This window comes from Gossypium arboreum, chromosome 8 (assembly GCF_025698485.1).
Source record: "Gossypium arboreum isolate Shixiya-1 chromosome 8, ASM2569848v2, whole genome shotgun sequence".
In the NCBI taxonomy this organism is placed as follows: domain Eukaryota; kingdom Viridiplantae; phylum Streptophyta; class Magnoliopsida; order Malvales; family Malvaceae; genus Gossypium; species Gossypium arboreum.
In genome coordinates, this window is record NC_069077.1 from 5,981,285 (window position 1) to 5,995,840 (window position 14,556).

Genomic DNA, 14,556 nt, shown 5'->3' on the forward strand with positions numbered 1-14,556 from the left:
AATTTCATGCACGAAAAGGAAAAGAATAAATCGAACTTGATTAGGGTTAGAGCAACTAAATTGAGAGGAAATCAATTCGAATAAAATAAAATGAAATTTATGAAATAAAAATTTAAAATTAATGCGTGGATTCTTTATGAAATAAAAATTTAAAATTTATGATTCTTCGAATAAAATAGAATAGAATTTTTATTTAATTTATAATTATTATAAAATCTTTATAATATAAATTTAAATGCTTTATATATATAATAGTAAAATAATTTATAATTTTTATATTAATTTTTATTAATTTTCACTTGAAAAGTTTATTTTAGAAATATTTATAAAAATTCTTTAAAATTTACTAAACAAAATTAAAAAACTATAAAACAAAATTTATTTGATAAAAGATAAGTGAAAATCTTAAACCAAAATTAATATGAAAAACCCAAAATTAAAACTAAATTATCATGAAAAATTAGGTCCATTAAAATATGAGCTTGAGCTCAACATTTAAGACTTGACTTCAAGTAAATTTGACTCATTTTATATTTTTGTAATGTAATGTAATGTTTTTTTAAATGTATTATGTAATTTATATAACATAGTTAAATATTTAATAAGTGTTCAATCATACTTAGACAAAGATAAGAGGCGACTCCAATTTGCTTAATAAAAATCAGTGTTGCAAAATTAAATTTTATTTATTTTGTCAAGCTAATTATTAATTAAAAATAATTTCGACAATATATAATTTAAAAGTGGGTTTTAAATTTAAAAAGTAGATGATTAAATTTACAAAAGTAAAAATAGGAAGATTAAATCTCAAATATACGAAGTGTAGAGTTTTAGAGTCATGGTTGTTTGAATTGGATCGAACTAGTCACAGTATCTGTTCGAAGAAAGGCATTAGACTGATTGACCTGTTATGGACTGGTTGAACTAAATTAAAAAAATGGAACCATTTTTTTTAATGAATTTTTTAATAGAACCATATAAACTCGTGGCCTAACCAATTTGACCACCGATTCGATTATAAAAATCTTGCTTAAAGTATATTTTAATTTTAAAAATTTTAATCTGTAATTTAACATAAATAAATAATCAACGTAATGTAAAAGCATACTATCAAATAGAACATTAATATTAAAACACATTATTATAAATAAAACATTAATTTTTTTCTATAGAATAAAAGAACATTAGTCTATATATATATATATATATATATATATATATATATATATAAAAGATGTTAATTAATCTAAATATCAAAAGGCACCAATTAACAAATATTGTAAATAAACTTACATAGTCATCTTAAAAATTGTGAGTAATCTAACCGAGTTGATTTCATTTTTCTTTCATTTAAAATTTTATATTGTAAAAATAAATATTTTATATTTAAAATAATAATATTATATTTTTTGAAAATACTATATAAATTATTATTTATTTATTTAAATAATCATTATTTTTAAAAATTATAAAAACAAATTTATTTTATTAAAACAAATGTAAAAACTGGAACCCAAAATTAATATAAAAACTAACAACCAAACGGAATCAAATTATAACAGTTAAAACCTTAAATCAGGAAAAGGAAAGCTTCTTTTTCATTCTCATTTCCTCACTGAACTTGAAGCATAATCAAACACACCAACAAAATTAAAATATACTCTAAAGGAAAAGAATTTTCCTTCCTTCCTCGGATTCTTTTCTCCTCTTCATCAGAGTCATAACCGGTACGTTTTTCCTTTTAATTTTTTTTTCTCTTTTAAATGCTTAAATAAGAATAAAAGAATATTTTAATAACAATCATGATAAGACTAAGGTTCGATTTACCCATCTTTGTTGTTGTTGTTGTTTTTCTTTAATAAAAGTGAGATGTGTGGGATGGATGATAACATGAAATTGTCTACATTTGCGGCATTGACGATCGTTTTTCTTGGGTTTTATGGCATTTTCGGCAGTTTAATGCACTATATGCTTCCTAGAAAGAGAGCAGGTGAAGGAGAGGTTGTAGAAGAAGAGTCTGAAAATAATAATAGCAACATAAAGGACGTCACTGTCTCACCGCCAATCAAGAAGCATCGCATTTCCACCACTGATGCCGCCGATTTGACTGCTGATAACAAAATCGTAACCACAGGGGACAATAGCAGTAACTACAGTAACACTTGCGTGGATGAGCCATCGGTCATGGCTTCCAGGGATGTCAATCACAATGATATAGATGAGGATCTGCACAGCCGACAACTTGCTGTGTATGGCCGCGAGACAATGCGACGCCTTTTTGCCTCTAATATCCTCATCTCGGGGATGCAAGGCCTTGGTGCTGAAATTGGTATCCATTTTTTTGCGTTATTTATTATTATCATTATTATTAATTTAATTAATTTCAAAATAATTATTAATTACTAACCGATTTATAACATTTCGAGTACGGTACTGTTATCTAATTTTAAGAATGAGTTCGTTTATAAAAATAGTCACTTTTATTTGACTCAAGTTACATTTTAGTCATTTATGTTTGAAATGTTACGTTTTAGTCACTTATGTTATTATTTTATTACAAAGTGATCACTCTATCGTTAAATTCCGTTATCTCTCTAACAGTAATCCTATGTGGCAATCTAACTAGATTTTAAGTGTCAACTTGAATTTTTAAATTGGATGAAAATAGATTTTAATTAAAAATTTAATTAATTAAAATTTTAAACCTAAACCTTAACTAAAAAATATTCATATCATCTTTTTAATTTTTCTTCCATCTCTTTTTTTTCTCATTTGACTGAAAAAAATATTATTAAGATCAAAATAGTTAAAATCAAATTGACTGCTTCATAAAGATGGATTCAATTGGGAGTTCAGGTATGTCTTTTTTGTATTCCTCTATCTCTTTTATAAAAAAAAAAGATTAGATTTTTTATTGTTTAATGAAGACCCTAAATTAAAATTCTTGATATTTTCTTTTACTTTTTGAAATTGTTTGTAAACATTTATTTTATTTTGCATTAGTAGACATCCCATAAAATGCAACCAGAAACATGTTTTATTCAAGCTAATTTTAAAATTTTCAGAAAATTACTGTTACTTTCACTGTTCTTATTCCTAATTATTATATTTTCTAGTTCTTTCACAGTTCTTGAATAATTGGTTTCTCAATCAAATTTTTTTAATCTGAATCAACTTGTATGTTCACAATCTCTTTGTAGGTATTCTAGATTATTCTTTCTTATTGCTGATTTCAACTATTTTGATCTTAATAATAGTTTTTCCAATCATATGAAAAAAAAATCCCATTGAACAAAAATAAGAGACAAGAAAAATTAAAAAGAAAAGATTAACAATTTTTTTTAGTCAAGGTTTAGGTTTGAAAATTTTAATTAATTAAATTTTTAATTAAAAATTTATTTTCATTTCATTTAGAAATCCAAATTGGCACCTAAAATCTAGTTAGACTGCCACCTAAGATTACCGTTAGAGAGATAACAGAACTTAACGGTAGAGTGATCACTTCGTAACAAAATAATAACATAAATGACTAAAAAGTAACATTTTAAAAATAAATTATTAATATATAATTTTATAAATTACCCTTAAAAATATTACGAATATTTGACGCAGCACAAATTATTCATATATATATATATATATATATTTTAATCACCCATCTCATTTTAATTTAATATTAAGATAATATACGTATAATATATTTTTACTTTCTTCCTTTCTTCCCTCCCCAATTCAAATGTTCTATCAACTCTCCAAAACTAAAATCCAGATCCAAAATCCGGCCAACTCCGGCGTCGGGTCACCGCGCTGGTTGTCAGCGCCGGTGGCCGGCGGACCCCAAACTTCACTTCCAAATTCGTTTTCTCATGCTCTTTCCGAATTTATCTACCGTTTCTTCAAAATTATCGTCTATTTTCGTAGATATAAAACCAAAGTTGTGGCCTAGCTTTTTCCGATCTCCCTCCCCGATCGTCGGATCAGCTTCCGTTTTCTATATGTTGTTTATCTATTCTTAAGCTTCAATTTCACCATTGGGATCTGCGAATGGAGCACCAAAGCCTCATCAGGCTTTTCCTCTCTACTATCCAAATTCATGGGTTTGGGGGTTTGTTGCTGTTAACTTTTGGGTTTTGTTTCCAGTGGTTTGGGGTTTTTGGTTCGTGGGTTGAAGATGTGAGCTGCATGTTGAAGATGATAATGGTGAAAGTTTATGGGTGAGATGAAGATGGTGATGAAGGAACAGATAAAGAAAACGGAAAGGAAAGAATAAGAAACGTGAACAAGAATAAAAAGAAAATAAAGAACTAAAAGTGTTAAAATTAAAATATATATATATATATATATATATATATCACATCGCACAAGGATCAAAATGTTATAAATGAATAATATTAGTGACTATTTCATAATAAATTAAAATTTAGTGATCAAAACATAATTTAAACCATTTATTTTTATAGTTTACTCTTGTTATTATTTTGTGTTTTTCTTAGTTTCAAATATCATTTGACTCTGTTGTGTTGATGTTTTGGCATTCTTTAACGATGCCCTTTGCTGCTGCATGAATGCGGCGTTATGCTGTGTGTTATTCTTGTTTAAAGTAAATTTTATCCCTGTTTGTCGAGAATCAATTCAATTCCCTTCGTTAACATTCATATTTTCTTATACATTAGTTGTGGTGTGTCACACAACAGGAGTGAATTTATATGCAACCATCTACTTATGAATAAAGAGTATATATCTGGTGTTGAATGAACATGTCACAATGTGTGAGGAGTTTATAATCTTCAGTGCAGGACTATACTTAATTTGATTTGAATGTCATGTGAAGCTAATGATTTCCAATTTCATTTTGGCTTTCTGTAGCAAAGAATCTAATACTTGCTGGTGTTAAGTCCGTGACCTTGCATGATGAAGGAGTGGTGGAGATGTGGGATTTGTCCAGTAGTTTTGTTTTCTCTGAGAATGATGTTGGTAAGAATAGAGCACTTGCTTCGCTTCAAAAGTTGCAGGAGCTAAACAATGCTGTCGTAATTTCCACCATAACTACCACTTTGACCAAACAGAAACTTTGTGATTTTCAGGTACTTCAATTTATTCACTCATTTATCTTTTTCTTTGCCCATGTTTAGGTTTTTTGTTTAAATTGTATTTCAAACGTTGAAGGGCTCATTTGAGTTAAATAATAATAATAAAAGTTTTAATTGATTTTTCTTTTTTGAAACTTCCCGGAGCTTTATTACCCTTTAACCTAATAATTAATAGTTCAAACTAACAAAATAGTCACTTTTGTTTGCCTAAAGTTACATTTTAGTTACTAATGTTACGTATTAGTTACTTATGTTATCATGTTGTAATATTTTATTCACTAAGCCATTAATTGTCGTTAACAGTGTAACAGTAAGCTGACATGACACCTTTTAGTTCTTTTTTTTTTTTTAGCAATTTAATTTTTTTTCTTTTATGTTGTTTTAACTTTTTTTTTAATTTTTCATTCTCTTCTACATCTTTTTCTCCCTTCTCCATTTATTTTAACGTAGTTTTCCTATTTTTTTATTTGTTAAAACTAATTTACAAGCTCACCTCACTCGAAAAATTAAATTGTTTAAAAAAATAAAACTATAGGGAGTAATTTTAACAAATAGAAAATATAGAAAAATAATGTTAAAAGAAATGGTGAAGGGAGGAAAATAGAAGAAGCAGAAGAGAATGAAAAAAAAGAAAAAAAAAAGGAAAGCTAAAAAAACATAAAAGAAAAAAACTAAATTGCTCAAAACAAAAAAAAAATGGAGATCGATTGTATAAATTAATCTAAAATTTTTATTTGAAATGATGATTTAACATCTCACGTCAGCTTATTGTTACACAATTAATAACAATTAATGACTCAGTGATTAAATATTATAAAGTAATAATATAAGTGACTAAAACGTAACATTTCAAATATAAACAATTAAAATGTAAAATAAGGTAAACAAAAGGAAAGGTCTTGCGTCATTCTCCTTCGCTTTGAAAACATGGAAACTTTCACCAGTCGGGCATAAATTTTGTGATCAATTATTTGCGGCTCTTCTTCTGCAATCCAGATAGTTTCACCAAAAATCTCGTATATTGATTACCCTTCTAAGCCTAAACTTATTTAACATCCAACTAATCTCCAATAAAACCTGGGTTTTAGCCTTAGGAACTTGTTGCACCTTATTTGAAACTTCAATATCATCTGTATTCTGTTGTGATGCTACTTTCAACAATAGTGGTGGTAAAAACTATTTTTCGTTTCTTAGGTGAAGCATAGTCAGATATTTCTTGTTGATTATTGGTTAGCATAGAGCCAAGTAGAGGAAAACTCAGAAACTAGCTAAGATTCCTATGAAAGTTGGTTACTAACTAACGACTTTCAGAAATGCTGCTTCCTAGGAAATAGTGTGTGGGTCTTGAAACATTGAAGCACATCTTGTTCCTCCAGAAACCACTATAACTAACGAGTTTCAGAGACTTAGCAAGTAGTCCGAAATGCTGCTTCATCTTCATACTATTATTTGTCTTCAACTATCATGGTTTTTCTTGAGTTCAACACTGACTTCTCTTGCTAGAATTTGATTCAATTGTAGAAACTCAATCAGTTACATTTACTATATCCAAAAAAAAAAAAAAAGAAAAAAATAAATTCACCCCTGGCATTTACCTGCTCGAACGAAAAAGAGAAAGTGAACGGCATAATTGCAAAGGAAAGAGTAAAAAGAAAAAAATTATATAGGGCTGGATTTTAGTTTGCGGGTAAAGTAGTAATTTAATATTATAAATATGTTATAAATGAAAAAATTCATTTGGCTCACAAGTTGCTACAATCAAAATTAAAATACTTAAATTCAACTCCTTCAGCTTGAGCTCGATTGAATTATTGAATCAAATTTGAACTTTTTTTGAATTTAACTTAAATAGTTTACAAAAGTTAATGTTTTGCTTACAACTCTAGTTTGGAAGAATAAGATTTAACCTTTATTTTACTTATTAGTCATGGCTTTTTATCTTACTTTTCATGCCGTGGGTTCAAGTTGTAGAGATTGTTTGCTTATAAAAGAGAATAAAAATTGTTTGCTTGTAAAAGAAAATTAAAAACTACGATTTCACCACTATTTATGATCGAGTATTCATAGTTTCCTCCACTTTCTCTCGTCCAGAGGCAGATTTAAGGGGGTTAGCAGGAGCCCGGCCCCCTAAAATATAAAATTTTTATTAGAGCCCTTAAAATTTTCAAAAAAATTTAAATTAATAAAGGTATTTGCACTTTGTTCCACTTTAAAATTATAAAAAATTAATTTAATTCTTTAAAAATTATGAAGATATAGATTATAAAAAAATAAAAAATTTATTCGACCCCTAAAAATTTGTTCTCTTTTCACCCCTGCTCTCATCTTATGTTTTTAATTTCTTTATTTTTTCAGCACATATGTCATCTTGTGTTCTGTTGGTTTTTTTTTTCCTAACGGGTGCAGGCTGTTGTATTCACTGATATAAGTCTTGAAAAATCCGTCGAGTATAATGACTATTGCCATAATCATCAGCCTCCAATTTCCTTTATTAAGACTGAAGTTAGAGGCCTTTTTGGTACTGTCTTTTGCGACTTTGGTCCTAAGTTTACTGTTTTTGATGTTGATGGAGAGGAACCACACACGGGTATAATTGCATCCATCAGCAATGACAACCCTGCCCTAGTATCATGTGTCGATGATGAAAGGCTTGAGTTTGAGGATGGGGATCTTGTTGTGTTCTCTGAAATTCAGGGTATGAAAGAACTCAATGATGGAAAGCCACGGAAGATTAAAAGTGTGAGGCCATACTCATTTACTCTTGAGGAGGACACCACAAATTTTGGTACATATGTTAAAGGTGGCATTGTCACTCAGGTGAAACAACCCAGGGTGTTGAATTTTAAGCCATTGAGAGCAGCTCTTAAAGACCCTGGTGATTTTCTTCTGAGTGATTTCTCGAAGTTTGACCGCCCTCCTCTCCTGCACATTGCGTTTCAAGCACTGGATAGGTTTATTTGTGAAATTGGCCGCTTTCCTGTTGCTAGATCGGAAGAAGATGCACAGAAGTTTATATCTATTGCTGGTAACATCAATGAATGCCTTGGGGAGGGTGGAGTGGAAGATATCAACCCAAAACTTCTGACGCATTTTGCCTTTGGTGCCAGAGCAGTACTGAATCCCATGGCTGCCATGTTTGGAGGAATTGTGGGACAAGAGGTAGTCAAAGCATGTTCTGGAAAATTTCATCCACTTTTTCAGGTTGGCCGGAACTACTCTCTTCCATATGTTTTTCTCATAGTTACGTATGTATGTTAGATGCTATCTATCTACACATGCATTTAGGGATGCCAATGCTTAGATAGTTAACACCTTCTAATTATGCTATTGGGACTTCATTTCTATTAGTAACAAATCCATGAACTCGTTTGAACTTTTAGGCACTTCTTAACTAAATTAATCTGTCAAACTAAGCAATTTTGTTTTTGTAAGAATTAGGAGACTTTGTTAAATAGGTGATAATTTGTGCAACTTAATTCGTGCTACTTTCACAACTGATATATAATTCTAGTTGCTTTTGAACTTGATTTTTAGCTGAAATTTAACCATAAATCATTTGTTTTCAACAGTTCTTCTATTTTGACTCAGTGGAGTCTCTCCCTGTTGAACCTTTGGACCCCATTGATTTTAAACCATTGAATAACCGTTATGATGCACAGATATCAGTATTTGGCTCCAAACTTCAGAAGAATCTGGAGGACGCAAAAGTGTTTATAGTTGGATCTGGGGCCTTAGGCTGTGAGTTCCTGAAAAATGTGGCATTGATGGGTGTTTCATGTGGTAGTCAGGGCAAGCTAACAATCACTGATGATGATGTAATTGAGAAGAGCAACCTTAGCAGGCAGTTTTTGTTCCGTGATTGGAACATCGGGCAAGCTAAATCTACTGTTGCTGCTTCTGCTGCTGTATCTATAAATCCTCAGCTTAAAATTGAAGCTTTGCAAAATCGTGTGGGTCCTGAAACTGAGTTTGTGTTTAATGACGACTTCTGGGAGAACCTAACAGTGGTCATCAATGCATTGGATAATGTCGATGCTAGGTTGTATGTTGATCAGAGGTGCTTGTATTTCCAGAAACCACTTCTTGAGTCAGGAACTCTTGGTGCTAAATGCAACACCCAGATGGTGATTCCTCATCTAACTGAGAACTATGGAGCCTCAAGAGACCCACCCGAGAAACAGGCTCCAATGTGCACGGTGCACTCATTTCCACACAACATTGACCATTGCTTGACTTGGGCTCGATCTGAGTTTGAGGGCTTGCTTGAGAAAACTCCTGCTGAAGTGAATGCTTATCTTTCCAATCCATCTGAATATGCCACAGCAATGAGAAATGCTGCTGATGCTCAAGCTAAGGATAACTTAGAGCGCATCCTTCAGTGCCTTGAGCAGGAAAAATGTGAGACATTCCAGGATTGTGTTACTTGGGCTCGCCTAAGGTAGTACTAAAATTCTTTGTTTGCATCATTTTCTGGTTGGACCTTTTGATTGATATTATGTTACTTTTGAACTTAGATTTGAAGACTATTTTGTTAACCGGGTGAAGCAGTTAACATTTACATTTCCTGAAGATGCCACAACCAGTACTGGGGCTCCCTTCTGGTCTGCTCCAAAGCGATTCCCACGTCCTCTTCAATTTTCAACTACTGATCCTAGCCATCTTCAATTTATTATGGCTGCATCTATACTTAGAGCTGAAACATTTGGGATCCCAGTCCCTGACTGGGTCAAAAATACTAAGATGTTGGCCAAGGCAGTTGAGAAGGTAATAGTCCCAGATTTCCAACCGAAGGAAGGAGTCAAAATTGAGACAGATGAGAGGGCTACTAGTCTTTCCACTGGTTCTGTGGATGATGCAGCCGTTATTAACGAGTTACTCTTCAAGTTAGAGCGTTGTAGGAACAATTTGCCTTCAGGATTCAGGATGAAACCAATTCAATTTGAAAAGGTTTGATTACATCTTCTCTGGTGATAACTTGTAACGATATCCTTTTGTGCTATCCTTATTTATCTCTAGAAACCTTATAATCAACTTTTGATGGAAGTTAATGCTAATGTAATCTCATGAATTCTAGGATGATGATACAAACTATCACATGGATCTTATAGCTGGGCTTGCCAACATGAGGGCAAGGAACTATAGTATTCCCGAGGTGGATAAGCTAAAGGCAAAGTTTATTGCTGGAAGAATCATTCCAGCAATTGCCACTTCAACAGCTATGGCTACTGGCCTTGTTTGCCTTGAACTATACAAGGTTCTTGATGGAGCACATAAAGTGGAGGACTATCGCAATACATTTGCAAACTTAGCACTGCCTTTGTTCTCTATGGCTGAGCCAGTCCCGCCCAAGGTCATGAAGCACCGTGACATGAGCTGGACTGTGTGGGACAGATGGATCTTGAGAGGTAATCCCACAGTGAGGGAACTCATCCAGTGGCTCAAAGATAAGGGCTTGAATGCTTACAGCATATCTTATGGAAGTTGCCTGCTCTTCAACAACATGTTTCCGAGACATAAAGAGCGATTGGATAAGAAGGTGGTAGATGTGGCTCGGGAAATAGCCAAGGAAGACTTGCCTCCCTACCGATCCCACTTGGATGTAGTAGTGGCATGTGAGGATGATGAAGACAACGATATCAACATTCCTCAGATCTCCATATACTATCGTTGAGGTGTTTTATTCAATCCACCTGATAAACGAGGCTGTGATTTTAGGATGACATTGGCATTCTTCTATTCTGGTGTTATAGCAATGAGCATACAAAAATGGAACATAACTATATTAACTTCATTGATGAGCATGTGCATGTGGTTAATTTTGTATTGTTATCCTCTTTCACTTTGTCTCCAAACCATGTGAAATGGTGAAACTTTTCAGAGTCCTCCACTTTGGGATGTTGCTTTTCTCATCTCAACCTTTTTAACTTTTGGTAACAATTCATTCTGTCCTTCCAAACACGCTTGTCAGTCTGTTCAGGAATTATGGCACTTGGCTGCCTTATCTATGGTCCCAATCTCCACATGTTGGGATCCATCTCCTTTTAATTTATTACTTTCTCTTTTCATATCTTAATTAAAATCGATGGCAAAGAGGTGTTAGGCTTATTAATACAAGTTTTACTAGCATTTCATTTGATGGTGAAGGGACAAATGTCCATGTTTCATTAATGAGTTTAATGGCTGAAACAAGTTGGTAAGTAAAAACCAAGCTTTAGCTGTTAAGCTGCTGAAGTGAAATTTAAGGCATCAGAAAAATCACCTTCTTTCTGTACAAAGAGAAAGAGAGGTAAGAATACTGAAAAAAGCTTAAAATTGCTTCCATTTCTGCTTTTTGTTAACAATTTTTAGGCTTTATTCTCGATTTGACCTTTAAATTATATCAATTTTCTCATATTATACTTAAAACTATTGTTCCTTTATACTTGAAACTAACATGTTAAAAATCATTGTCAACCAATCAAAACACATCATATGGCAAATGTTAGACTACTGATGTCCCCGATGATTTGTCAAAAATTTGAAAAAACTATAGAAGAAAATATTTAAAATGTAAAAGAAAAATTAAAATTATTTAAAATTTGTAAAAAATAAATATATATTAGAAACTCTTAAAAGAATTACAACAATTAAATCAAAGTTAAAAATACAAAGTTATTTAACTAAATTTTCTTTAACTAAAAATTTCAATATAATTAGTTAATTCTAAATTCCATTTTTTTCGCCATTGATGATAGCTTGCAATGACCTTCGACCACATCAACAACCTCCTCTTTCTAGTTTCAAATTCCGTCGTTGCCTATTCATAGTTAAAATCCAGCCTCAACACCGTCATCTCTTCCAAGCCCTTCGTCAGATCTAGCTTGATGATCTAATGGTGGGTTTTAATATGGATTTTAGATGTGGGACTGGATTGTATCAATATTTCATCTATTTTATGAACAATCCAGCTTGTATGGATTTCATCCAATCCCAGTAGACAATTACAGGTAGAAATCAGATACATATTTCTATTTCTTCAAAAAAATTATTTCTAAAAATCTTTCACTCGGGTCGAGAGAAATGCTTGAGTGAGGGAGTATAGGTTGAGAAAAAAATATGAGAAATGATTGAGAGTTTGAGACAAAATATGAGAAATTATACATTTTTAAAATATGCCTTTTTACAGTTTCTATAGTTTTGACAACTTAATTTTATTTTTAATTATTTTATAAATTTTAATATTTATTTTATAATTTTTATATTTTTAAATATTCTTTTACTAAATTTTAAATATTTTTAAACAATTTTTATTCAATCAACATCAATATTGATTAGTCAACATAGTCTAATGCTGATCAACAGATACACCCACAATCAATGACCACATTAGGGTCAACATTTGCCACTCGACATGTTTTGATTGGTTGATGAGTTTTTTTTTTTTAACACGTCATGATAGTTTAGAGGTGATTAATGTCCTTTAATATAGACATTTAGTATTTTTTTTTAAATTATTGAGAAGGATAAATCAGATACTATAGAATATGTACAATGAAATATTAGATATGTTCCAAAAAAAAATGAACCGGCTGCATAATCAAGATGACTTTTAGCAGGACATTTAAAGTGCAAGTATTTGAAGATGCAATCGAAAACAAGATTACGTAGATAAAATTAATGGTGTTTTAGCTCATGGTGGCTTATCTTAATGTATTTGTATTGTGTTTTTTTTTTTTTAATTTAAGGGTCAAAATATGTAAGTAAACAATAAATGGATAAAAAAAATTGAAGTATCATCCTTCTAAAGCTGCTTAATTAATAAACCAAACCCATACTCTCTCAACTACCATAACTAATAAACCAACTGGCCATCTCTCTTGTCTGCCTCCCCCATTACCAAAGCAAAGCCAAACCAGAAAGAGTGAAAAAAACCCACTCTCCCAAACCCTCCATAAACAAAACAAAACAAAACAAAGCAACTTCATTTGTTTGACTGTTTGTTGCTCTCATGCTATTTTCTACATTGAGCTTTTGAAAAGCAAAAAAGAAAATCTCATCTTTCAACCTCTATTCAAATGTGGCTGCCGTGGGGCAACAAGAAAATGCCATTGCGGATTCATGATACTTCATCTCCTTTCTCTTGCTCTTCTTTCAAAGATATCCAACACCTTTGCACACAGGATTCTTCCGCCTCCTCCAAAAGAAACGCCAATGTCTTCCATCGCGGGCGAATCGTCAACTCCCTCCTCCGTTCATGGGGCCCCGCCCGCACCGGGAAAATCACGGATTCGGTTTCGGATCCTTCCATTTCCATCCCGGGCGCCGAGAAGCGGGTTGTGGTCTATTTCACGAGCCTTCGGGTGGTTCGGTCGACATTCGAGGATTGCAAGACCGTGCGGTCGATCCTCCATGGATTCCGAGTCTCGATCGACGAGAGGGACCTGTCGATGGACTCCAGGTTCTTAAACGAATTGCGTGGGATCCTGGGCCAAAGCAACTTGACTTTGCCGCGGGTTTTCATTGGCGGCAGATACATGGGAGGGGCAGAGGAGATCAAACAGCTCCACGAGATCGGCGAGCTCAAGAAGATCGTCGAAAGACTGCCCGCAGCTGAACCTGGCACTTGTGTCGTCTGCAGCGGTTACAGATTCCTCTTGTGCAACGAATGTAACGGTAGCCGTAAATTGTACACTCAAAAATCTGGGTTCAAGACTTGTACGGCCTGTAATGAAAATGGCCTAATCAGGTGCCCTTCTTGCTCTTGTGCACAGCTATAATTTCTTTTTTTTTTTTTTTGTTAACATAAAAGCAAAAATTTTGAGTTAGTTAATGTAGTTATTATTATTATTATTATTTGTATTTGTCCAAAGTCCAAACAATGGATTCATTGCTTAAGATTGTAAGAGCTGAGAGCTGACCTTTTTTTCCTGTAATTTTTCTTTTAAATTTTGTAGCTTTAAAAAGTAAGGAACGTAAGAATAGTAGGATTGTAATTGTATTTACAGTTAATGAGTTGAGTTTTTTTTTTTTTCTTATGATGATGAACATGTAATTGGTTGAGGTTATTTGGTGTCGTGATTGATGGATATAGTTTGTTTACTAAAATTGTAAGTTTCTGCTTTAAAACTTTTGTTTACCACTGATTTCTACTTGGTTTATGAAGATTACATTTTGTGAACTGAACATGCAACAATAATTCCGATGTTGATCCTGGTATGAGAAACGGAACTTTGGATGTTAGAAACCATACAAATGTAGTCATCAACAGTCATTTTACAAGAAAATGTTTTGCGGGAAGTCCTCATCAATTCATTACATCACCTTCTGTCAATATTTCGCTTAAAAATTAAAAAAAATGATCACTAAAATATTCAAAATTTACATTTTAACTATTCAACTTTAAAAATTTATAAAATAACAGTTTAACTTATTCAAAATAATTTATTTAAAATCATTCCACTCTTAAATCTTTAATATACTACTAATG

At 32.1% G+C, this 14,556-nt stretch overlaps 2 protein-coding genes across 4 annotated transcripts; both read left to right on the forward strand.

Annotated features, from left to right (window-relative positions):
• Positions 1–1,572: 1,572 nt before the first annotated feature.
• On the forward strand, positions 1,573–11,046 carry LOC108463154 (ubiquitin-activating enzyme E1 1-like). Of its 3 annotated transcripts, none has more exons than XM_017763101.2 (7): positions 1,573–1,727; positions 1,956–2,329; positions 4,867–5,084; positions 7,497–8,291; positions 8,660–9,528; positions 9,605–10,037; positions 10,165–11,046. In XM_017763101.2, the coding sequence occupies exons 2-7, from the start codon at positions 1,960–1,962 to the stop codon at positions 10,759–10,761; spliced, it is 3,282 nt and encodes a 1,093-aa protein (XP_017618590.1). In that variant the 5' UTR covers positions 1,573–1,727; positions 1,956–1,959; the 3' UTR covers positions 10,762–11,046. The 3 variants fall into 3 exon arrangements, with proteins under 3 accessions (XP_017618590.1, XP_052887430.1, XP_052887429.1); XM_053031470.1 differs by having other exon boundaries at positions 1,579–1,727; positions 8,750–9,528; XM_053031469.1 differs by lacking the exon at positions 1,573–1,727 and having other exon boundaries at positions 1,743–2,329.
• Positions 11,047–12,862: 1,816 nt separating this feature from the next.
• On the forward strand, positions 12,863–14,247 carry LOC108463490 (uncharacterized protein At5g39865-like). Its single transcript, XM_017763422.2, has one exon. It carries the CDS (start codon positions 13,145–13,147, stop codon positions 13,844–13,846), a length of 702 nt encoding a protein of 233 aa, XP_017618911.1. The 5' UTR covers positions 12,863–13,144; the 3' UTR covers positions 13,847–14,247.
• The last annotated feature ends 309 nt before the right edge of the window (positions 14,248–14,556 follow it).

Coding starts and splice junctions, on each gene's coding strand:
- LOC108463154 (XM_053031469.1), top strand. CDS start 1,870: ATGTGTGGGATGGATGATAACATGAAATTGTCTACATTTGCGGCATTG. Junction 9,529..9,604: donor GTTACTTGGGCTCGCCTAAG/GTAGTACTAAAA, acceptor TTTTGAACTTAG/ATTTGAAGACTATTTTGTTA. Junction 10,038..10,164: donor AACCAATTCAATTTGAAAAG/GTTTGATTACAT, acceptor CATGAATTCTAG/GATGATGATACAAACTATCA.
- LOC108463490 (XM_017763422.2), top strand. CDS start 13,145: ATGTGGCTGCCGTGGGGCAACAAGAAAATGCCATTGCGGATTCATGAT.